This window comes from Paroedura picta, chromosome 9, assembly GCF_049243985.1.
Source record: "Paroedura picta isolate Pp20150507F chromosome 9, Ppicta_v3.0, whole genome shotgun sequence".
NCBI classification, from domain to species: Eukaryota; Metazoa; Chordata; class Lepidosauria; order Squamata; family Gekkonidae; genus Paroedura; species Paroedura picta.
The window spans coordinates 7,100,923-7,124,441 of record NC_135377.1 but is presented as its reverse complement, the minus strand read 5'-3'; the positions used below and the strand labels follow the sequence as shown (position 1 = coordinate 7,124,441).

Genomic DNA, 23,519 nt, shown 5'->3' with positions numbered 1-23,519 from the left:
CGGCTTCACCGAGAGTGGAGGGAAAGAAAGAAAGAAAGAAAGAAAGAAAGAAAGAAAGAAAGAAAGAAAGAAAGAAAGAAAGAAAGAAAGAAAGAAAGAGAGAGAGAGAGAGAGAGAGAGAGAGAGAGAGAGACAGACAGAGAGACAGAGAGACAGAGAGACAGAGAGACAGAGAGAGAGAGAAGGAAGGAAGGAAGGAAGGAAGGAAGGAAGGAAGGAAGGAAGGAAGGAAGGAAGGAAGGAAACAAACAAACAAACAAACAACAACAACCGATCCTTCTCCAGAGGTTCAGGGAGCCTTACAAAGTTTAAAACATATGACAATAAGAAATAGTTTTGTTTGTTTTTTAAACTAACATTCCTTAATTAAGCTTAAAATAAAACCTGGCTTTTCCACCTTCATGCTGCCTCCTCTTTGTGGGAATTAGATGGTCACAAAACTGAGGAGACCCTTTCTCAGTTCTCAGAGACCCTTTCAGGGGTAGACTTCCGAGAGACCCAGACTCTTGATGTTATTTCTAGGCCTCAACCATAGGCCTGGTGGAACAGTTTGGTGTAGTGGTTAGGAGTGCGGATTTCTAATCTGGCGAGCCGAGTTCGATTCTGTACTCCCCCACATGCAGCCAGCTGGGTGACCTTGAGCTCGCCACGGCACTGAGAAAACTGTTCTGACAGAGCAGGAATCAGGGCTCTCTCAGCCTCGCCCACCTCACAGGGTGTCTGTTGTGGGGAGAGAAATGAGAAGGAGACTGTAAGCCGCTTTGAGACTCCTTCGGGTAGAGAAAAGCGGCATATAAGAACCAACTCTTCTTCTTCTTCAGTAATATCAGGGCTCTCTCAGCCTCACCTCCCTCACAGGGTGTCTGTTGTGGGGAGAGGAAAGGGAAGACAACTGTAAGCCGCTTTGAGCCTCCTTCGGGTAGGGAAAAGCGGCATATAAGAACCAGCTCTTCTTCTCCTTCTTCTCCTCCTCCTCCTCCTCCTATTTTACAGGCCCTGTAATTTGGAGGTGGGCCATAATTCCGGGGGAAAACCAAACTCTACCTGGAGGCTGGCATCCCTAGAGGTAGGAGATATGAAAACCTGTATCTGAGAACCCGGGGAGCTGCAGACAGTCTGAGTAGACAGTCCTGACCTTGACGGACCAATGGTCCAGTATAAGACCACAGCTCACGTTTTCGATCAGCATCTTCCCTTGACACAGCACGTTGATGTGAGGCTTTGATTCTGAAGCCGCTCTTTATCAAGGGTGATCTAAAAATCCCGGCTGACTTCACCTTCAAAGTGTTCCCGGATTTGAAATTCCTTCTACAGAGTCAAGCGAGACTTTTTTTTTTTTTTTTAAAGAACAAGTCCAACGAACACCGCCTTGCATCTTCCCAGATGAAACAGAGAATCAAAAATGTATTCCCACTAAAAGACAGCTGGTGTTCAGGGGGGAAGGGGAGATAAATAATGTTTACAATCCCGCCCGTGTAAAAGGGTTGCTGGTTTCTGGCCAGAATTACTGACAATCAATATGTCTATGTGGTTCCATTCAAACGGAATTAGGTCTCTTTCTTCAAGCACTGTGATATGTAAACAAACCTTTCAATTATTTCTTCTCTCATTTAAACGTGACAATGACAAAGGAAGAAAATAAACATGTAATGAGAAGCCAGCGATCTCCCCTGGTGAAGATGCTAAGCTTCTATTACATGTAAACACCAGGAGGGAGGGGGAAGGAATGGCAAAAGAAGGGCAAGACACAGGAAGGGCAAGACACAGGACCTTCTAGGACAGGGGTAGTCAACCTGTGGTCCTCCAGATGTTCATGGACTACAATTCCCATGAGCCCCTGCCAGCAAACGCTGGCAGGGGCTCATGGGAATTGCAGTCCATGAACATCTGGAGGACCACAGGTTGACTACCCCTGTTCTAGGACATTATTGATTACGGAATGGGTGGGATTTTATTAATTTTTAATATATTTTTAAAATTTGTTAAACATTTATCAGGGGATATGACTTTATATGGTCATGTCGACTTGCCCCCCAGCCCACCCTAAATGGCCAATGATGGGCCTGGAGGGGGTAGGGAGGGGAGGGGCCCTGGGTGGGCGTGTCCACAGCTCAGCTTCCCAACCATATTCTGCACGATCACACCTCTTCTGGGGTTTCTTGAAGCCTGAAAAAAGTTTCAAGGGTTTCTCAGTGGTAAAAAAGTTGAGAAAGGAAGGGTTAGAAGAACAGATATTTTCCCCAAATAGAAGATGATCATGATGATGATGAAGAAGAAGAGTTTGTTCTTATATGCCGCTTTTCTCTACCCAAAGGAGTCTCAAAGCGGCTTCCAATCGCCTTCCCTTTCGTCTCAGTTGCTTTCTCAGTGCCATGGCGAGCCCAAGCTGGCTGCATGTGGGGGAGCGCAGAATCAAACCTGGCTCGCCAGATTAGAAGTCCACACTCCTAACCATTCCACCAAGCTGGCTCTCAATAAATCTCCTTGACCCTTGAGTGCAATTGTTGTTGTTGTTGTTGTTGTTGTTGTTGTTGTTGTGCAGCTCCTAAGGAATTCCTCGGTTTGATATTTAGCATTCCAAAGCGCAGAGAGTCCTAAACCAGCTGCTGCTACAGCCTGTCAAGGCCTTCTCATAACGTCCTTCTTGTGAACGGTGTAAGGATTCTCTCTCAAGGACTTGACTTGGACGTGGTCTCTTTACAGTGCCCTGTGTCACAATCTCGGTGTCTGCCTTTTCCTTCAGCGAGGGAAAATAAAAATTAGGTAATTTATCTCCTGATCCACAGGAGTGTCTGCTTCCGAAACACCTCTGAAGGCTTTTTGAAGGACAGAAACAGAAACAAAATGCCCTACGAGGACTATTTTTTTACAACTCGCTCCTGTTATAGACTTTTTTTTAAATAGCACTTTACAAATTGACAGTGCTGGGGAAGTCTATCGGGCCCAACTTACTATTCGAAATTTACACGTAGGGGAATTGAGGCTTGAAAATAATGAGGAAGGGCCAGATCATTCTCCGTCTTGGCCCCTACCTGGTGGAATGAGCTCCTAGGGGAGATCTGGGCCCTTTCAGAGCTAGCGCAGTTCCGCAGGGCCTGCACAGTGGAGCTCTTCCGCCAGGCATTTGGTTCCCCATTAAGCACATCATGGGGCAAACCAAATCTGCAAACAAACAAGCAAATAAAACCCTGTGGGGTTATGGTCAAAATGTTTACAGTTGGATTGTTGTTGATGTTGTTCTTACTGTTAATTGATGATGCGGTTACTGAACTTATACTGTATCTGTCATGTGGCTTTCATGTTCCCTGAGAACTGCCCTGAGCCACAAGGGAGAGTGGCATATAAATGTAATAAATAAATAAGACTATACTCAAAGAATGGGCAGACCCAGTTAACCGTATATGCCATGGAAGCGTCTTAAAAATGCTAGCAACCATGAGCAGAGAGATGGCAGCCACAATTCTTGTCCTGCCCTTCTTCTGAGGAACTTATGATTTGTTTCAGTTCCCAATATTTCTCGGTGAGGCAGGTCAGATTAGGAGAGAGTGAGGGGTTTAGACTCATCCGGTGAACTTCACAGCCCTTGGGAGCCTTGGACCCAACTCTCCAAGGCCCTAATTCAGGGGTAGTCAACCTGTGGTCCTCCAGATGTTCATGGACTACAATTCCCATGAGCCCCTGCCAGCATTTGCTGGCAGGGGTTCATGGGAATTGTAGTCCACGGACAACTGGAGGCCCACAGGTTGACTACCGCTGCTCTAGTTGACAATACCAGCTGCTGCCCAGGTATCTGAGGAAGCCCTGATATTACTGCTCGATCAGAACAGAACTGTCAGGGATGCAACTAGCCAAGGTCACCCAGCTGGCTGCATGTGGAGGAGGAGTGGGGAATCAACCCCCGGCTCACCATATTAGAGGCTCAACAAAACAAAATCAGAGTCCAGTGGCAAATTGAAGACCAACAAAGATTTATTCAAGGCGTGAGCTTTCGAGGCTGCCGCTGTTAACCACTACACCAAGCTGGCTCTCACTTTGTTCCTCTAATTGGGTGGAGAGCGAGGCGCACCCTTTTATGTGCCACACTCTGGCACCCAGAGGCACATGCTGGGGTCTCCTGTGATAGATATTTCCAGCCTCTGCAATTTCAGACCGCAAAGGGGGAGTTAGCACTTTAATACGCTTACAGCTCACGCAACACCAATGTCTTAGGGAAGGGGGGATTTTGGCCAGCCTTTTCCCTGAGGTGCTCCTTTTGAATAAACGAAGAAGCTTTTGACTCCAATATGGACAAGTATTCAAAATAAGCCGCCTCGACCCCCACGTGAAATCTCAGCAGTCCAACCCATGAAACAACGGAGCCGCGCGGTCCTTCCGGTTCTGCACTTAAACTCCCAGCATGAGAGAAATACATAAACTTATAGGAAGCCCTTTTTCTCCACCCCTTTGTAATTCCAAGGCTTTTTATCTGTTTCAGATTGGGAGCCCTTGGAGGTTTTATCTCAAAACACAAACAGTTTCTGTTATCTGACGCGATACCTTGATGAAGCCGGGGATAGAGCTTAGAGCAGCCCGTCTCGACTTTTTAACCGTTGAGAAACCCCTGGAATATTCTTCAGGCTTCGAGAACGCAGAATATGGTTGGGAAGCAGAGCCGTTCCCCTTCCCACCCCCTCCAGGCCCATCATTGGCCATTTTGGGAGGGGGGGGCAGGTTGACATGACCATATAGGCAAACATCACCTGATAAATGTTTTACAAATTATACACACACAAAAACACACACAAACATATAAATTAATTAACTCAAACTCATACCAAAAACCCTTTCAGGCCATCAAGAAACGCCAGGGTTTCATGAAACCTTGGTGGAGGAAGCCTACTCCAAAGCATCCACTTTCTCCAGAGGAACTGAGCTCTGTTGTCTGGACTCCTGCTGCAATTCTGGGGGACCTCACAAGGAGGTTAGCATCCCCAGGACGGTGAGAAACTGGGGAGGGGGGGGGCATTTATCCCCAGTGATAAAGTTTTGTGCCTCCATCCTTGCTTTGTGGCCAGCTGGTTGTAGTGGTAGGAGCAGCGGTTTCTAATCTGGTGTTTCTAATCTGGGTTTCATTCCCCTGCTCCCCCACATGCAGCCAGCTGGGTGATTTTGGGTTTATCACAGCCCTGGTAAAGTTGTTCAGATCCAGCAGTAACATGAGGGCTCTCTCAGCCTAACCTCCCTTGCAGGGTGTCTGTTGTGGGGAGAGGAAAGGGAAGGTGAATGTAAGCCGCCTTGAGACTCTTTTGGGTAGAAAAAAGTGGCATATAAGAACCAACTCTTCTTCTTAAATAATATCAGGGCTCTCTCAGCCTCACCTCCCTCACAGGTGTCTGTGGTGGGGAGGGGAAAGGGAAGGTGAGCCCCTTTGAGACTCCTTCAGGTAGAGAAAAGTGGCATATAAGAACCAACTCTTCTTCTTCTTCAGTAATCTCAGGGCTCTCTCAGCCTCACCTCCCTCACAGGGTGTCTGTTGTGGGGAGAGGAAAGGGAAGGCGACTGTAAGCCGCTTTGAGGCTCCTTCGGGTAGAGAAAAGTGGCAAATAAGAACCAACTCTTCTTCTTTTTCTCTCTTCTTTCCAGGGCAGTGGTAGAAATCTTCCCTTCTGCTTTCAAGCAAGGTGCTAGTTGTTGTTGTTTCTTAAAATGAGATGAAAAGCCGCAGGTAGGTTTTTTATGCACACAAACCCGCACAGAGCAGAGCACCTTTCAAGAAATCAAATAATGCAAATAAGGGTTGAAAACATGACCCAAAAATGAGCTGAGGCTTCTTTTCCCCCTGCTAAAAATAAAATTGACCAGTAAATTCTTCTCCAATGGCAGTAAAATAACACGAATAAAAATATGACTGCACAAAGCATATTTCTAGAGGGGTCCCTCCTGTTGGCTTTTCTCCCCCGTTGCTTTCTCAATAGCTGCCCTGTGGCTTCTGGCTACTCTGAGTAGGAGGAGAATTATTCTGTCCATCAACACCTTTCCAACAAATTTTAGCTGCTGGAGGCATTGGTCAGCTGCTGGAGGCATTGATCAGAAAACATTTAGGAGGGTCACATTTAGTTTGCTCATTGAGAAGTGCTCTAGTACAGCGGTCCCCAACCTTTTTATCACCGGGGACCGGTCAACGCTTGACAATTTTACTGAGGCCTGGGGGGGGGGAGTCTTTTGCTGAGGGACGTCTCTGCCGCCTGCGCCCCTGCTCCACTTGCTTTCCCACCGGAGCCCCTGACTTCCCACTGGGGGGTGCTGCCAGCAGCAGCTGCACAGTGCCATGCCGAGGGGGAGCCCCAGCCATGGCAGCCACCAGAGAGCACCAAATGTGAGCCGGCGGCAGAGTGGCAGGGCAGCCCCCGAGGCAGCAGCGGGGGAGGAGGAAGAGGAGGAGCCGCGGCCCGGTACCGACTGATCCATGGACCGGCTCCGGTCTCCGGACCGGGGGTTGGGGACGACTGCTCTCGTGGAGAGGCATTCGTATATCAAGGAGATCAAATGAATCCTTGGAGAAACGCTGCAGAAATGACAGCCCCGAATCAGACAGGGAGGAGAAATCTTAGAGAGCGCTACATGAAGAAAGGAAGGCAAAGCTTTAATCTGTCTTACTGAAAATTCCGAAGAAGAAGGATCAATCCTTAAGGCAAAAACTGAAATGCAGAACACAACCGGTGAAGGGAAAACAGCCCCAAATTGGCTGAATCCCAGTTCAAGCTGGTAGGTATTCTAACAGTTCCAAGAGACAAAGCATCTTAGATCTCAACGGGTACAGACTAGAAAGGGAAAAGAATGCGCTGGCAGGCTCTGGTTGCCCACCTGGGCAGCAGGTACCCTACGTCTGGTCTCGACACCCTGGGTCTCCCACCTTACTCCTGCAGAGAAATTCTCACATATCAGATGCGTCTTCAAACTCTTTATTCAGACTTTTCCTTAAGGCAGGATCCACAGGGCAGAACGCAGCACTTGCCAGCATGATGGAGTGGTTAAGAGAGAATGCAAAGCTGCACCCACTGAGGTGGTGGGGTGAGCACTAATTAAACATAGGGTGCAGTGCCCACAGCAGCCTCCCTTATAGCATCAACGTCCACAGCATAACGTTTGACAAAAGTATCTGTGGACGACCAGGTGGCAGCTGTGCAGGTATGTAGCAAGAGAATACCCCTCTGGATTGCAGCAGAAGCAGCCTGGGTTCACGTAGAGTGTGCCCTAACCGTCAAAGGACATCTGACAGCTGCTTCACCATACGCCACTCCACCTGGAGATAGTCTGCAAAGAGACAGGTTTACCTCTCCTTGAACCAGAGTATCCTACAAACATCTGAAAGACTCGGTTCTTTTTAAATAAAATAAAAGGATTCTTTTGACATCCAGCATGCGGGGTGCATTCTCTGCTGGGGATGAGAGAAGAACGCCGTCGTATAGGACAGCGAGACTAACAAACAAGTATCCAAAGGCTCAAAGGGTGAACATATTAACTGTGTAAGAACCAAAGTCAAGGGCCATTGTGGAATAACAGGATGTCCAATTATTGGATGTCCAATGAGAGAAAAAGGATTTCCCCTCCACTGGGAGATGCAATGCCGAAATTGCAGCCAGGTGAACCTTAACTGAAGTGTTGTCAAGATAAGTAGGTAATCAAACACCAACACCAAAAGTGCATCAGTTAGGTCAACTCCCTTTGTAAGTGCCCACTGGGAAAAACATGAACATTAATTAGAATAAGAGGACCTAGTAGAGGACTTTTGAGCATTCAATAGGACTGGCCACACCTGGTCGCAGAAAAGGACAATCAGAAAGAGGCCTTGAGGACTATGCACCCTCCTTATGGGCCTGAGACCCTTGAGAATGGCTAGGCCTATTGTTCAGCCTGTGCCTGGAGCCCTGATTCTGCTGTGCCCCTGATCTGTTTTGAGGATACCCTGATGAATGTATATAGGCCAGTGGGTAAGATGGATGGTGGTACAATGACTGGTAACTCCAAAGGACTTCACTGCCTGTTTGTTCTTCTTGATATCTCTTAAGAACTCATATGTCTTAGTCAAAGATAAAGTTCTGCCCTCAAATGGCAAATCCTCGACAGGGGCTCTCGTCTCTGAATGTAGAGCAGTAGATCTTAGCCATGCATGTCTACGCAAAATAATTGCTGTCGTCATGGCCCTGATCAGCAGGATGTTTGGCCTCAATGATCTGTATCCTGGACAGCTTCAGTGCTTCTGCATGTATCACCTTCATAAGGGATCTTTGCTCTTCAGGTAAGTGCTCAAGATATGGTGTTGTCTTTTCCCATAATAAGAGCTGGAAGGCTCCCATAACTGCCTCATAGTCCGCAATTCTGAGTCCTAAAGAACTAGAGGCATAGACTTTCCTGCTAAGGGAGTCTATCTTTTTTCTTCCTTATCTGCAAGATTAGTGTTGCCCTGATACATGGCCTGCAATTCCTCAGCAACCATTGAAGAAGTTAGTGGCTGAGTGAATCAAAGCTCCAAACCCTACTCTTGGTCCTGGTAGATATTCTCCGTCCTCCTGGAAGTAGCAAGCATGGATGAGTTTTGCCCACATCGCTGTTGCAATGTCATGGAAGCCCACCAAAAGCGGTAAAGCCACTAACCCTAGCGTGTCGGGGTGCAGGCGTCCCAATCTCTTATCCTTTGGTTTATTGTTAATGGAAACCACAGGAATCTTGAGAGCTTCTGCCACCCTAGGCATTTGCTCTGTAATTAAGCGGAAGTCCTCATTAGGCAAGATCGGTTCCTGATATCCCACTGTGTCGTCTGGGGATGTTCCGACAACTCTTCGAAACCAGGCACAGATGTTCTTTCCTCCTCTTTGGAACCATAAGGGTGTTCCAGGCAAGGAGTCCAGGGCCCATGCTCTCAGAATGATGTCTAGCAGAAGGCAACGGTGGAAGCCAATCTCGGCCATGACAGAAACAGGGCAACACTGCTGAAGTCAGAACCGACCATTGATGATGAACTGAAACAGATTCTTCCCAGTCAGCAAAGTCACAAATAATCATCGACCTTGACGGTGAATGAGGTCTTGCCGATGGGGTCCTGGGAACGGACCTAGCTTGAGGTGCATCTGGAGGATCCGAGATCAGACGTCAGAACCGAGAGGGTGTCCTTTGACTCCGACGCAGTGGATTGAACCATGTGAGCCTTCTTTGATTTGTGAGGAAGTTCTGAGGAAGATAGTTGTCGAGTTGGTTCCGGGGATTGAGTTTGTTTTCTAGACAGATCCGAGGTTGGAACCAATTTCACGGAAGCCAAAAAAGGAGGAGCTCAGGAGTGCTCCTGTATCAACTTTGGCACCGAAAATACCAGAGTCTCAGCAGATGTTGACGGCCACACAACGGGTCAGGCCGATACAGATAAGGCTTTCTGCCAAAGAGCTGCCTTTGTCGAGCGGCATGCTCAGAACCGGCCTTAGGCATGAACCTTGACAAACTGAACAGGCACCGATATTATGGGATTCCCCCAAACAGAGTAAATATACAGTATGGTTGCCAGTGCAGGACATCTTTGTCACATAAGTCACACATTTTTTTAAACAAAAACAGTCTGCCTCAGAAGAATTCCTCTCAAAGAGAAAAATGATAATAATTAGTGAGGTAAATCCTCTCAGAACGGAGTCAAAGAGAGAACTGAGGGGACGGGGGCTGGCTCCTCCTTGGCCACGTGACCGTTGGGCGGGAAACGGCTACCGGGCGCTGATTGGAGGAACCGCTCCTACCTGTCTCTAGGCTAGTGAAAAGTCTTCCGGTGGCTGGTGTGCACACCTGTGCAGAATCCACGTGGGACTGCACAGGACAATTTCAAATTGAGTAGCCATGTTGGTATGAAGTAACACAATAAAGCCAGAGTCCAGAGCTTACCTTCTACTTGTAGGAATGTTTTACACTGGTACGGAGACAAATGGGGCCAGCAATAAATAGGAGGGTGGAAGCCGTGGATCACCGGCTTTGACAGTTTTATTTCTGATATGTCTTTATGAACTACAACTGGGTTCGAGGGGTCTGATTGGCTGGTCTCATGTGGCTGTGTATGGATGCTCTGACACAGTCTACGAATGTAACAGGATTAACTTTTGCTTATATATTCCTACTGTCACCATGGTCAGTTCTTAGTCTGACGAAGAGGGCTTGCACTCAAAAGCTCACACCTTGAATAAACCTTTGTTGGTCTTAAAGGCGCTACCGGACTCTGATTTTATTGTGCACAGGGCCATGATGACAAACGGAGGAAACAAGAACCTGGAGAATTTTAGGAAGCAGCCGATACCGGAACCGGCACACATGGCCGGGAACAGCGGAAGAATATTTCACGGCTTGCAGATTCCCCCTGCAGAGACCCCAGGAATGACAGTTTTTTGACATTACAGACTGCTCAGAAGTCAGACTTACCATCTCCGTATGAACTTTCAGGTGGGCCTGGAGCTTGTATTTATCCGGGGTGGAATAATCGCAGTCTTCGGTGGGACATTTCAGCAAAATGTTACTGTGCTTCTGGACGACGTGTCTTTTAAGGCAGTTCTTGGTGATGGAAGAGTAATTGCACTGAGAGCAGTAGTAGAGGTGCTCACGGGTGTGGGTGCGGACGTGCATGTCGTAATGCACCTGGTACCAAAACAGCTTGCCTGGAAAGAACCATTCCGACACAGAGACAGCATCCGTGAATACATCCAATGGCATATACATAGAATCATAGAATCATAGAGTTGGAAGGGCCCTTCTGGGTCATCTAGTCCAACCCCCGGCACTATGCAGGACACTCCCAACCCTCTCGCTCATCCACTGTCACCTGTCACCCCCTTGAACCTTCACAGAATCAGATGTCACATTTAACCAGGGTTAAGGAAAAACATGCACAATCAGCTCCTCATGCCGACAATCATGGTTGAACAATAATTCCCAATGTTCAAATGCAAGCGTATGGCTCAACTGGAGTTTGTTCCCTCTCCCTTTTCTACCTGGGATCCCAAACCAGGGTTTAAGCCAGGCTTAGAATCCTGTTAAGTGAGGGGTCGGCGGACTAACTGATTAACCTGTTCATCTTGGAGATTTATGTCCCTATGTCATAGGGGCCAAGCTCTATGAGGAAAAGCTAAGGAACTTGGGAATGTTCAGACAGGAGAAGAGGGGGTTGAGATGGGACATGACTGCTGTCTTTAAATATCTGAAAGGCTGTCACTTAGAGGGCAGGGAGCAGTTCCTGTTGGCAGCTGAGGACAGGACCTACCCTGTGAAGGACCTGATATTTCTGCTTGGTCAGAACAGCTTTATCAGTGCCTTAGCGAGACCAAGGTCACCCAGCTGGCTGCATGTGGGGGAGTGCAGAATCGAACCCAGCTTGCCAGATTAGAAATCCACACTCCTAACCACTACACCAAGCTGGCTCTCATAGAGTTTTGGCAATTCCTAGAGTTACCTTCTGTCAGTTCCAGGTTTTCCCTGCAAGTGGCATAAGGCCCTTACAAACACAAACACAGCCAGCTTGGAGTAGTTGAAGAAAAAGGGAGCTGTAGGCGAGGGATCCTCCACCCAGATTAGGAGATGGGCAAGCCGAAAGCAGGATTAGGTCACGTGATAAGACCTAACCCCAATCATGTTCTTGATCAAGCCTACTCTCTCACTGGAGCTTTGCAACAAAGGCAGGCCTCTGGGGGCTGCTATCCCTGGATCAGACCTGCCTTGCCTGGATGAACATGCAGCCGACTTGGCAGAAGCAGGGCCTCCTGGAAGCAGGCAAGAAGGGAGCACTCACAGTTGGGCCTAAGCAACAACGATGCTTCACGTCTTTCGGAGCTTCTTAGAGAAACCAGGTAGCGGGAAACCATTATTTCGGATATAGGCTCAGCTCCTCCAAACGCAGCCACAGAGCGCCTCTCCCGTGACCCAGCCTTAATTGATATTCCCCAAAAGAGAGCGAGCTTAACAGGGCACAGTTTAACACATGTGATCTTTTAACAAACGCGCTCCCGATGAAGCGTCTCTTTGAAAGGTATTTCGCTAATTGAATCGCTCTTGACGGATGCAGGCCTGATGAAATGCAATTTTCAGGAAGCACTTAAATCAGGAGGCGTTATTAGCAGAGCCGGCGACCCCAGATCATTGCCTAGGGCAACTTGGGGGAAGGCGGAGGTGAGCAGGCTACTGCAGCAGTGGGAGGAGGCACAGGAGGACTCTGGTAGGCTGGAGATTCATCAGGAGAGAGGAATGGGTATGCACAGCAGCAGCATGCTGGGTGAAATGCGGGGTGGGAAGGGCGTGGGCAGTAAGGGGATGGCAGCTTGGAGGGGGAGAAGAGGGGGTACCTTCCATGCAGATATGCATGGAAACAGGCACCAGGGAAACACACAACACAAACACAGCGGGAGACCGGATATTTTAAGAGCTCAGGGCTCCTTTCCTAGCTTCTCCCACCAAAAATAATCCAAAAGGGTCGGGAAGTCCACCACCTGTCAAGACTAAGGGAAGGTCACTACTGCATTGATGTCCCAGCATAGGCTTACTGGACCCAGGAAAGCGTGCATAGCCTTGACCAGGGCCAGGGCCTTCTCGGTCCCGGCCCCAACCTTGTGGAATGAGCTCCCGGGTGATCTGCGGGCCCTGCGGGAGTTTTCAGGCTTCTGCAGGGCCTGCAAAACAGAGCTCTTCCGCCAGGTCTATGGTTGAGGCTGGGGTCGGCGAGGTAGATCAAAGCCCCCCCCCCCCATTTGGTTATGAGTAGTACATCGTTGACCTCCTTCCTCACCCCTTTTGTAGTGGGGGTTGGACGGGGGTTTTCCCACCATTTGGGGATTTTTTTGTATATCTTTTAGTGGAGGTTTTAATTGGAGTTTTATAAGCCTTTGTAACCTGCCACGAGCCAGCTCGGAAGTGTTGGGGAATAAATATAATAAATATAATAAATATAATAATAATAATAATAATAATAATAATAATAATAATAATAATAATAATAATAATAATAATATTATTATTGAGGTCCTGTGGTCAGAGGGAAAAACTGGAGTGTGTTAGGTAGCTCCTTGGCTCCCTTCCCTTATGCCTTTGGAGTCTTCTAACCAAAGTCCCAGGATCCTCTTCACTGAATGCTACAGTGTGTTGTTGCCCCCCACCCCGGGTTCCCAAGCTTACAGTCAAATGGCCTCGTAGCCCCCAGATGTTTACACCAAGAGGTGTGAGTTGTTTAGTTTAATTTATTATTAAATTTTATACCCCCAACTCCCAGACCAGCCAGCTTGTGACGGTTCACAACAAGAAAGGCATAAAAACATAAGATGGCAAGTTCACCATCTTGCCGCTATTACAATAAAATAGCACCCTTTAAAAGACAAAGATGGCAGGCATAACAGTCCCTAACAGACCCATAGTCTTCACCTATTCCTGGTGGTGTCAACAGATGTAAACTGGGGCGATGGATGGCCCCAGATGCCACAAGGGCGGGGGAGGACCTGATATTACAGCCCAATATTCAGCCTGACCTCAACCATCATCTGCATTTTTTCTTTGAAGGGAAGTCCTGTCCTGAATGAACAGAATATTCTATTATTGGGGGCGGGGGGGGGGGGGATTTCTCTCTATAAAGTATCCTTTGAACTTTTGAAACCTTTGCTACTCCTTACCACAGTATTCACATTCCAAGTCTCCGTAGACCTTCCTGATCTTCTCGCACAAGGTTGTGTTCATTTGTCTCTTCTGCATGCTGTCCAGGATCTGCATGAAAGCTGCAGCTCCGGTCTGGTGACCAGAAGACGGCGCGAGAGAATCCGCGTTCTCGCCAGTGGCGACATTCGATTCCGGAAGAGGAAGTGGGGTTGACGGGTCCTCCTTTCCTGTTGTGGATGTGTTATCTTCCTGCTCCAGAAGACCAGATTGGTCATTTCCTGAAGGATCAGGCGTGCCCTGGAGATCTTGGGTACCAACACTGGAGCCTTCATCTACAGGGAGCCGAATTACTTCTCGATTAACGTCTGGTGAATGATCCTGAGAGGCTGTCTCTTCTTTTCCAAGGAGAGACTTTTCTTCTTCCGAAGAACTTTTCAGAAGGCAGACGTCTGAAGCACTAGGCGGGCACCCATCTTGGGATTGCGATTCGGTTGAGGGCTGGCAAAGAGGATCTACAGCACTCGGAACGGGAAGCCCTAGAGGAGCGGCAGGCAAATTGTCCTCAGGGCCGTTGCGATGGTTCCCGTCAGAGCTGTCGGATTCGCCGGCGCCAGCAGTTGGATTCGGCGGACAAAGCCCCTTGGCGTTTGAGGGCGAGAGTTCAGCGGCCATCTGAGACAACTGTTCCCCGAGGGCTTCTTGTTGGATATCCCCGCCGGGCTCCAGCAAACAGAAGCTCTGATTGATGGAACTGTCAAAAACGGAGGACTCCACCAAATCCCCGTGCGCTTCTTTGATGTGGGAGCGCAGCCGGATGGAGCTGACGAATTTCTTGGCGCACTCGGAGCAGACGTACACGAAGGGATGCTTCCGGACGTGAAGCTCCAGCGCCTGGAACTTGGTGGCGCCGTGGCCGCAGAGCTCGCAAGCGAAGGGCCGCTCGTCTCCGTGGACCAGCATGTGCCGGTCGCGATCCAGCTCGTTTTTGAACTTGCGCTCGCAGATGTGGCAGTCGTACAGCAGCTGCCTCTTGCCCTCGCGGGTCATCAGGCGGAGCTCGTCGAAGACGTCCTTCACTTTGGGGTCCAGCAGGTCGTGGGCTTCCTTGATGTGCTTGATCAGGTTCTTGACGTCCGAGTACTTCTTCTTGCAGAAGCGGCAGTGCTGCTTGATCTTCTTGTGGACTCTCTCCACGTGCACCTTGAGGTGGCCCTTGCTCAGGCACGTGAACGGGCAGCAGTCGCAGCCGAACTTCTCCCCCGTGTGCTTCCGCAGGTGGACGTTCAGGTTGGCCTTGATGGCGCTGGCGTAGCTGCAGAGCGAGCATTTGTACGGCTTCTCGTTGGTGTGGATCCGCAGGTGCGCCTGAAGGGAGTGCTTGAATTTGAATACCTTGTTGCAGTATTCACAGGTGAAAATTTTTAGCTGAGTTGCGGCTAGCCTAAAAAAAAAAAAAGGGAGGGGGGGGGACAGAATCAAGAAGTAAATCCTTGATGCAATTGAGGCAGGCAGGAACTAGCCTAGGGGTGACCAACATGGTGCCTGTAGGACCCGTGACACTTATCAGCACCTTTTCTGGCATGTGCCAGGGCGGTGCCGGGCGTGAACGCTGGAAATTTGATTGGCAGTGCATTTAAGTTGTGTTGGCCACGCACGCCACCCCAGTACATGGATCGTCACTTGTGTATATTAAGCAACCATTTTGGGACTGCTCCATCTCTTGTGGCAGCCATTTTGTTCCTGTTGCCTTCACAAGACAGCCATTTTGTGGCTCTACAAAGGCAAACATTTTCTGGTTCCGCTTCCTGTGGCAGCCATTTTGTGGCTGGGCTCTCACGCTCTGCCAGAATTTCAAAGGGGACTGTCGGCTCAAAAAGGTTGGGGATCCCTGTGCTAGCAGATTAATTGTGATTCCATAGCTTGCTCTTCTAAAAATGCTGACCCCCTGCCAATCTCCACTGAAGCCAGGGGTCTCAGTTTCCATATCAATTTAAAAGGGGGCGGGGAAGAGTCACTCTCTTCCTAGCGTTTTCCGCTAGCCGGTACCTCATTTTTAAAAGGTATATTTAGTCTTCCGCTGTGTATATCTGCAATTTTCCTCACAACACAATAAGCTTAACGTGATAAAAAGAATAGAGAAACATGACTAAAAACGTGAGGGTAAAAAAAACAACAATAACGAAGACAACCAAACACTGAGATGAACGACCATGAAATATTCTCAAACGATACAGAATTAAACCTTCGGAAAACCTTAATGGCTTGAAGGAGGCATTGGGACAAAACTGGGGCTGCTGAAAATGGCATTTTTAAACGTTCAAATGTATTTGTCTGTTTGTTTTCAAATATATATGCTGCCCTTCCGTGAGGGCTCAGGGTGGATCACAACATGATATGAGATAAAACATGGTTCAAACATATTAAAGATTGTAAAACCATCAAATTTACATACAATATCCTTCTCCTCCGCCCCTCATGTACTCATCAGAAGTTGATACAGGAGATGATAAGAGTAGCTCTAGGAATTTGCTCGATGGTAAAAACCACAGAGATTTCAGTGATTCCTAGACTTACCCTTGTTAAAAAAAATTGTTCTGTGATGCTATGTCCCACTCCTGTACTGTCTTCATGGGCCTGGAAGCCTGCAGGACGGTTGGTGGTGGCAGAAAAATTAACAAGAAAAGGAAGGCCTTGCCTACTTGCATAAAGATCCTACCACAAAGTTTCCAGCAATTCCTAGAGCTACCCTCCAGGTGGTGCTAGAAATTGCTGGGAACTCTATGGTCAGAACTTCCTGTCTTCTTTTTCTTATTAATTTCCTCCCGCTGTTTCCAGTTAGCCCATCGGTTCGTTTTGAAAACCGATGCTCAAAGGATATTTCAGAGGCTAACACTCTTGCCCAGTCCCTCTAAGGAAACAATGATTTCCACTGAAAGGTGGTTAGTAAAGAAATGACTCTCACAGACTCAGTGACCCAGATTTTGCATTCTGGAGTGAGTGTTGGAATATATTATGAAATCCATCTTCCTACTTGTGCAATTCATTTCAGCTGTTTTGGGATGTGCAATTCGTTGCAATTTATTTTAAAAAGACAACAACAACAACAACAAAACTCTGCTACCTGCTGGATTTCATTGGCTGTTCATAGGGGGTTTGTTGGATGGCATATTCCTGATACCCTTTTCGCTGTGACAAGTCCGATGCAGATGTCTCCAGATTGGTCGTTGGTTGGGTTTCCGGAGAAGCAGCTTCAACTGGGACTATCTTTGTGGCTCCTACAGGAAGAACACAGACCAATTATATTTTTAAAATGGGTAACAACGTGCACGCCTCATTGGCTGTTGGAAAAGTTGGTTGACTAATGGTCCGATAATATGCGCAATTGAACGGTAGTGATTTCATCTATAGTTACTTTTGGGTAAATACCCTGTGAACAGGGAGTGATCTCTGCCCCTTCGCCTTCCTCCCTGTGACTTCTCCTTCCTCCCTGCCTACTCCAAGCTGCTTCTTAAGTTTCAGAGCGCTGAGAAGCTGTCAGGAAAATAACAGAGTGCAGCGTGAAAGGTGGATTCAAGGAGGAAGCTATGTTGGTCTGAAGCAGCAGAAGAAATTCAGAGTCCAGGGACACCTTTAAGGCCAACACAGTTTTATTCCATGGATGAGCTTTTGTGTGTATGCACACTTCCTCAGATACAATGCGCACAAAGACAGACAGACACTTCCCTGGAGGCAGATCAGAAATGCATTTCTTCAGGACCTTGGAGAGCTCCCCTGGATAACTAGCCTTGCTCCAAGGCAGGGGTAGTCAAACTGCGGCCCTCCAGATGTCCGTGGACTACAATTCCCAGAAGCCCCCTGCCAGCAATTCCTGGGAATTGTAGTCCATGGACATCTGGAGGGCCGCAGTTTGACTACCCCTGCTCCAAGGAATGCCAAAGCCCAAGGAAGAACTTCAGAACAGGCCTGCTGACAGCGTAAGGCAGGTCCTTTGCTACTGTGGACAAGTCTTACCCACACGAAAGCTCACACCTTGAATAAAATTTGGTTGGCCTTAAAGGTGCCATAGGAAAGGTGTCAGGTTAAAAGGACATTGGTTAAAACCACATCCTTGTCTACAGGCTCTTTGGTGAGACCACCCTGCTCAAAAACCAGAATTGAGAACAAGATTTCTGCCCCTTTTCCCAACTTTGTTGCAGCTCCTTGTGCTGGGTCGCACTTCGTCCCTGTGGGAGGCAGTAAATTTTAGGGGGAGGAGGAGGAGGAGAGACTGCAGAGGGAAGATACGATCCATGAATTCCTTCAGTTCATAATGCACAGCATCCAGCCCGGTGTTTAAAAGCAAAAAATAATACAAATAATAAAAGGAGAAAAGAAGTCTTTTAATTAGCTCTCGAAAAGACGGTGCTTCTAAAGGTCACCCTTACAGCCGTAACTAAGGACGGAAGGTGCCCGTTAAAAGGGAGATGCAATTCTGTTTGTCAGCAGCTTGCCCGAGCAAGGCTAATGTGGGGTCCAGGAAGGCTTTTGCAGAGGGAAATTGGCAATCAAGGGGTGGGGGGTGGGGTCTTAATCCAGTCTCCATCTGCAGAATTTCCCCTGGAAACGCTTCCGGGTCTTCTTGAGCCCTGCCGTACTGGAGTCTGAAACAATGGATAAATAACAACAACAAGAAGTACCAAGACTTACAAATGGGAGAAGAAGACAACTACCATGCCGGTTGTCACTGGAATCCTTGGAGCAGTGCCTAGAAGTCTCAAGAAACACCTAGACCTTCTGGACAGTGAGGAGGAGGAGAGGAAGGAGGAGGAGAAGCAAGAGCAGCAGAAGGAGTTTTATACCCCTTCGCCTTCCCCTCCTCTCCCCACAACAGGGAACCCTGCTTTTCTCTACCCAAAGGAGTCTCAAAGTGGCTTACAATTGTCTTCCTTTCCTTTCCCTGCAACAGACACCCTGTGAGGGAGCTGGGGCTGAGAGAGTCATAACAGAACTGCTCTGTGAGAACAAGCTCTAACAGGACTGTGACTAGCTCAAGGTCACCCAGCTGGCTGCACGTGGAGGAAGAGCAGGGAATGAAACCTGGCTCTCCAGATTAGTGGCCACCGCTCTTAACCACCACGACGAGCTGGCTCTCACACAAAGCTCAGCTCCAGATGACTGCACTGCAGGACGCGATTCCAAAGAACTTGGCTAGGACTGCAGAACTCCAACTACCTGTCAACTATCTGACTGTGACAATTCAGAAGAAGAAGAAGAGGAAGAGGAAGAGGAGGAAGAAGAAGAAGAAGAAGATGCATTTCCATACAACTTCAGGTGCTCATAATCCTGCATAGGCCACCCTTACATGATCCCCAGATTGCAGTTTGTCAAAGGCCACCAGGTGAGTCCATGGCAGACACAGCATTCGAACCAGCGACTCCCAGAGCACAGCTCATTTCTCTGTGCGGTACACCAAGCCACTCCCCCCCCCTACATACATTGCCTTCTGCAAACATCGGATTAGGGAGCCCATCTGCCGGAGAACAATGCCTTTCTGCCCAGAGTAAGAGCTTACCTGGCTTCATCAGCAACAGGTTTGTTTAAGTTGAGGAGCTTTTTCTTTGGGCTCCTGATGGATTATATCAACGCTGCCTCACATTTCAATTTATCACATGGGGGGCTTATCTGGAAAGGCCACAAGAGTTTGCTTTCCTTTATACCGAAAGAAACGGCTCATCAAATGGAATAAACGGGACCATTATGAATGCACCGTGACACTCAGAGGGAGGAAACAGAGCTGGCTGAGTCAGATAACGCTAACCGTGCAGCTAGAAGCTGGGAGGGGATGAGGGTGCCTTTCTCCCTACTGGTGTGCAGGCCCCGCCTTCTTTTTGGTTCCTTCTTTTTATTGTAAGTACACACACACGTTTATATATCTCCCTCTACCTCTCTCTATCTACCTCTATCTACACACCTATATATATATATATATATACACGTGGCTGTTGTTGTGGGATGTTGGACAAGATAGATTACAAGGCTCTGTGCCTTGTTGTTGGCCCTCTAAAAAACTGATTGGCCAATGTGAGAAACAGGAGGCTGAACTAGATGACCCACTGGCCTGATCTAGCAGGGCTCTTCTTATATTCTTACTAAACTGAACCGTAAGAAGACAGGCTAGGTAAAAATAAAACCAAGAGAGGGAAAAGAGGTTTTTATTATCAGCACACTAAACCTTAATTGGAGGGGGGGGGGGGAAGAACAGCTGCTCGTATTTTTTTTTTTTTACAGATTTTCATGTCAGACTCCTAATAAATTTCTAACATGATGGAATTCTGCATTAGGAACACATCCGACTTTTTACAGAAGCTTAAATATTCCATCTCCTGTTTTCTGAAAGACAGAAAACTCTCGAGATCCTGCATTTGACATTTGGTCTCAGCAAAGCTCAAAGCAGACCGCAAGATGCCCTGTTCTTAAATGAGAAGGATCCTATTAAGACATTTGTGGCCGCGCCGATTTTAGTCCAGAATGGACGAATGCAATGACCATTTGTAACCGTCCATGATGATTTGTAATCGTTTAGTTTGGCAAAGTTGGTTTTGCGCTGTGACCGTACTTCCTTTTGCCTCACTCTTTTTGGCACGGCAAAAAAGCCTTTCGTTGGGCCACTGTCATACCCCATGTCCAGGACAGCTCTGGAGAGTTGGCTTAGGGCTCAGTTGGGTCAATCTAACTCCTTCCTCAATTCCCCCCCCCACCTCCGCTCCTTTGGTTTCCTTTTATCTGTGTTTACAACCAGCAAGCACATCTACCCCTTCCCCCCACTGGGAACTCCAACAGCGTCCTTGGCTCACAGAGACCGTTTATGCACTGGAGGTTTCATGCCGGGCTGCAAGCTGGAGTTTTAGTCGTGGCAGGTTGCCCCACCTCTTCCTGCACCCACATGGGTGAGCATTTGACTGGGTGCACCTCATCCACCCCTGATTTGTGCTCCTGCACGGGAGCCGGGGCAGTGAAGTTCCCAGTGCGTAAACGGTCAGAGAGGCGACTAAACAGCCAGCTGCGGACTATCCTCCATCCAGGGAAGGAGCCTGGATGTCTCAAGAGTTCGTGCCTACAAGATCAAAGGCCTCCCCTATGTGAACCCCTGTTCCCGCCTCAACCTCCAGATCTATATGATAAGGAGGGGAATCATAGTTCCTGGTCTCAGTCAATGGCTGCAATTCCTGTCTCTGCCTGTTCTGCTCTGCTTGGTGGATATTCTCAATGAAGACTGCCTTTCCTTTTACACTCGATGGAATTGTGTTGGCATTTCGTCTGAGAGAAGGTCTCTTCCCCGCACCACAATCCTCGAGTTGTGACAGCCACAAGAACCAAGCGGAGGCACGTCATGGGAAAACCACCTCTTATACTGCTCGCCTTGAAAAACCCGAGAGGCCGGTTGTGGCGTGGTGGACCTTTCCACCAAAACGTGGCTACACTGGAGAAAAACACACAAGGCCAAGATACAGAGAAGAACAGGATCTGGAAAGCATGGGAAACATTTGGATCTCGGAATGACGGGAAGCATTCAGAGGTGTTCACTTCACCCGATTTACTCGCTGAGGTAAAGCCACCCTGGCTCCCTTCCCTCCAGGTTACCTGGAATAGCTTCATGGGCTGTCAAAACCACGCTTATGATCGGGTTCTTCGCTCCTGAGGCCTGGTCGGCGTCTTTGGCCAAAAGGCTCTTCTCCGTCCTCTGCAGCCGCGGCCGCTTTGACGCTTTTTCTCGCTCGCCTTCCCTCCTGTCAAGCTCGACGTCCGAATCGTTACCTGGAGAGCAAACATCAAAGGGAACATGAAAAGGGGACGGTGCGCATTTCTCTTTTATCCCGCGGCCCGACGCCACCGGTCGCTGGGCGAGGCGGATGGCTGAGTCCTCAGAAAAGAAAGAAGTGTGTCAAAATTATTATATGAGCAGAGATATTTGCGAATAAGAAAAAGAGAGACGGGAGAAAGAGAGGCGGGGGGCCACAATCCAGATTAGAAACCAGAGGGCCACAGTCCAGCAGCCAATTGGTCAAATTGGGTGAATTGCCCCTCTTTAAAGGTTGCCTCCATATCTGAGAGGAGAGGAAGGGCCTCAGTTAATCACTCTCCGCATTCAACCATTAAGGATATATCTGCCTATCAATCTCCAGTTTGGACATATTGATCTATTCCACGATGCCCACAAATTCCTGCCCTCAGGATCCGTGGGGCAGAATTTGCTCATCTGCTCCTGATTCCCCCCCCCCTCCGGCAGACGCCCTCCCCGTCCTCTCCTTTTGCTTTTCGGCTCAGCAATCTGGCCGGATTGAATTTGTCCCGCAGGCAGTTTTAAGGATGAATGGTCAATGTTCATTAACTTTCAAAATTCGAGGATGGGTCAGCAAACGCTAATGGGGAAAGGAGAAAAGGCAATTCGTGCCAATTACGTCCCTGACAGTCCCTGGAAATGTCTTTTATGTCTATTCATTGGCAAGCTGTAATTTTTTAAACGACACATTCATAACGGGCGGGAGGGGACAGGCAACGCTGCGGAAACAGGCCGGGCATGGAAAATGGGCCGGATCCTGCCTCTTCTTTCCCCGATTGTGGAGGAAGAGAAGACGGCATTCGCAAGAAAAGAATTCGCGCTTGTGGCCAGGCCAGAGCGATTATGCAGTATGCATTAGTGCAGGGGTGCTCAACCCCCGGTCTGCGGCCTGGTAGCGGGCTGCAAAGGCCATGATACCGGGCCGCCAGCGGCCGCGCCTGCCTCCCCCCCCAGCAGCGAGAGGGGGGGAAGAGACAGGCACGGCCACCGGCACGCCAGCGACGCAGACGTGCACGCGCTAAGCTGTGCGCATGCGTGTTTGCGCCCCCTGCTGGCGAAAACGCGCACACGCGGCAGCTCTGCACATGCGTGTTAGCGCCACCTAGTGGCGAAAACGCACTGCGCGTGCGTGTTTACATGCAGCTACGGCGGCCGGGCCGCCGGCTCTCTTCCACCCTCGGAGGCAGTCCCCGACTACAAGAAGGTTGGGGACCGCTACATTAGTGAACTGCCTTTGAAAAATAACATTTTAATAAAAGGGGAGGAAAGTAGGAGTTCCCAGGCAGCAGGCAACATGCCCGAGGGATCCGACATACATGCCCCCATTCATGCCCCTCCTTCCCTGCAACTTCCAGTTTTAGGCTGCTTCCCCACAGGGTGATTCCCTCTTTTGCTGTCAGTGACAATACTGCTTGCATGTGCAAATTTACTCCATGCTCTCCCCCATGCCACCAGAAGGCTTTTTGCAAGGTTGCAACTCATAAGCAAACCACTGGGTGGACCGCATGGGCCAATATGGGGACGGTGTGTGTGGGGGGAGGGGGGATGAAATATACAACATCTTTCATTGCTGCTTCTTGCTAGGGCTGCCGAGATCCCAGTGAGAGAGGGAGTGCCCCCACCCCCGGTTCCCTGCTGGTGGCGGAAGTGGTTGTGGGAGGAAAGATTAAAAGAAAAATAAAGCCTTATCTTCTTACAGGAAGTCCTTACCATAGAGTTCCAGGCAATTCCTAGAGCAAACCTAGAGATAGTCTAAGAATGGCCAGAAATTCTGTGGTGAAAACTTCTGGGTTTATCAATGAGCTTCCAAGCGATTCCCAAAGAATCATAGAGTTGGAAGGACCCTCCAGTGTCCTGCATAGACTGGATGACCCAGAATGTCCCTTCCAACTCTATGATTCTATGACTCTAATCACCTCTGAACGTCTCTTTCCTTGATAAACCCAGGAGGGGTGGCCATCAGTTTGTCGGGACCTGACAACGGGCAGACATTCAAAAAGTGAAGCTTTCCCTGGGAAAGGCACCATCTGTTGCAATCCTGCCTGTTAAAGTCTTAAAGATGAGC

General features: G+C 48.7%; 1 protein-coding gene across 3 annotated transcripts in view; it reads right to left on the bottom strand.

Moving 5' to 3' along the window:
- The window catches only part of ZFAT (zinc finger and AT-hook domain containing), an 84,678-nt gene that overhangs the window by 45,416 nt on the left and 15,743 nt on the right, over nt 1-23,519 (bottom strand). For all 3 annotated transcript variants that reach the window (XM_077351450.1, XM_077351452.1, XM_077351451.1), the window contains exons 4-7: nt 21,256-21,429; nt 16,757-16,910; nt 13,653-15,076; nt 10,429-10,661 (exon numbers count right to left, since the gene is read on the bottom strand). In XM_077351450.1, coding sequence (XP_077207565.1) covers nt 10,429-10,661; nt 13,653-15,076; nt 16,757-16,910; nt 21,256-21,429 — 1,985 coding nt within the window. The remainder of the gene's footprint in view (nt 1-10,428; nt 10,662-13,652; nt 15,077-16,756; nt 16,911-21,255; nt 21,430-23,519) is intronic.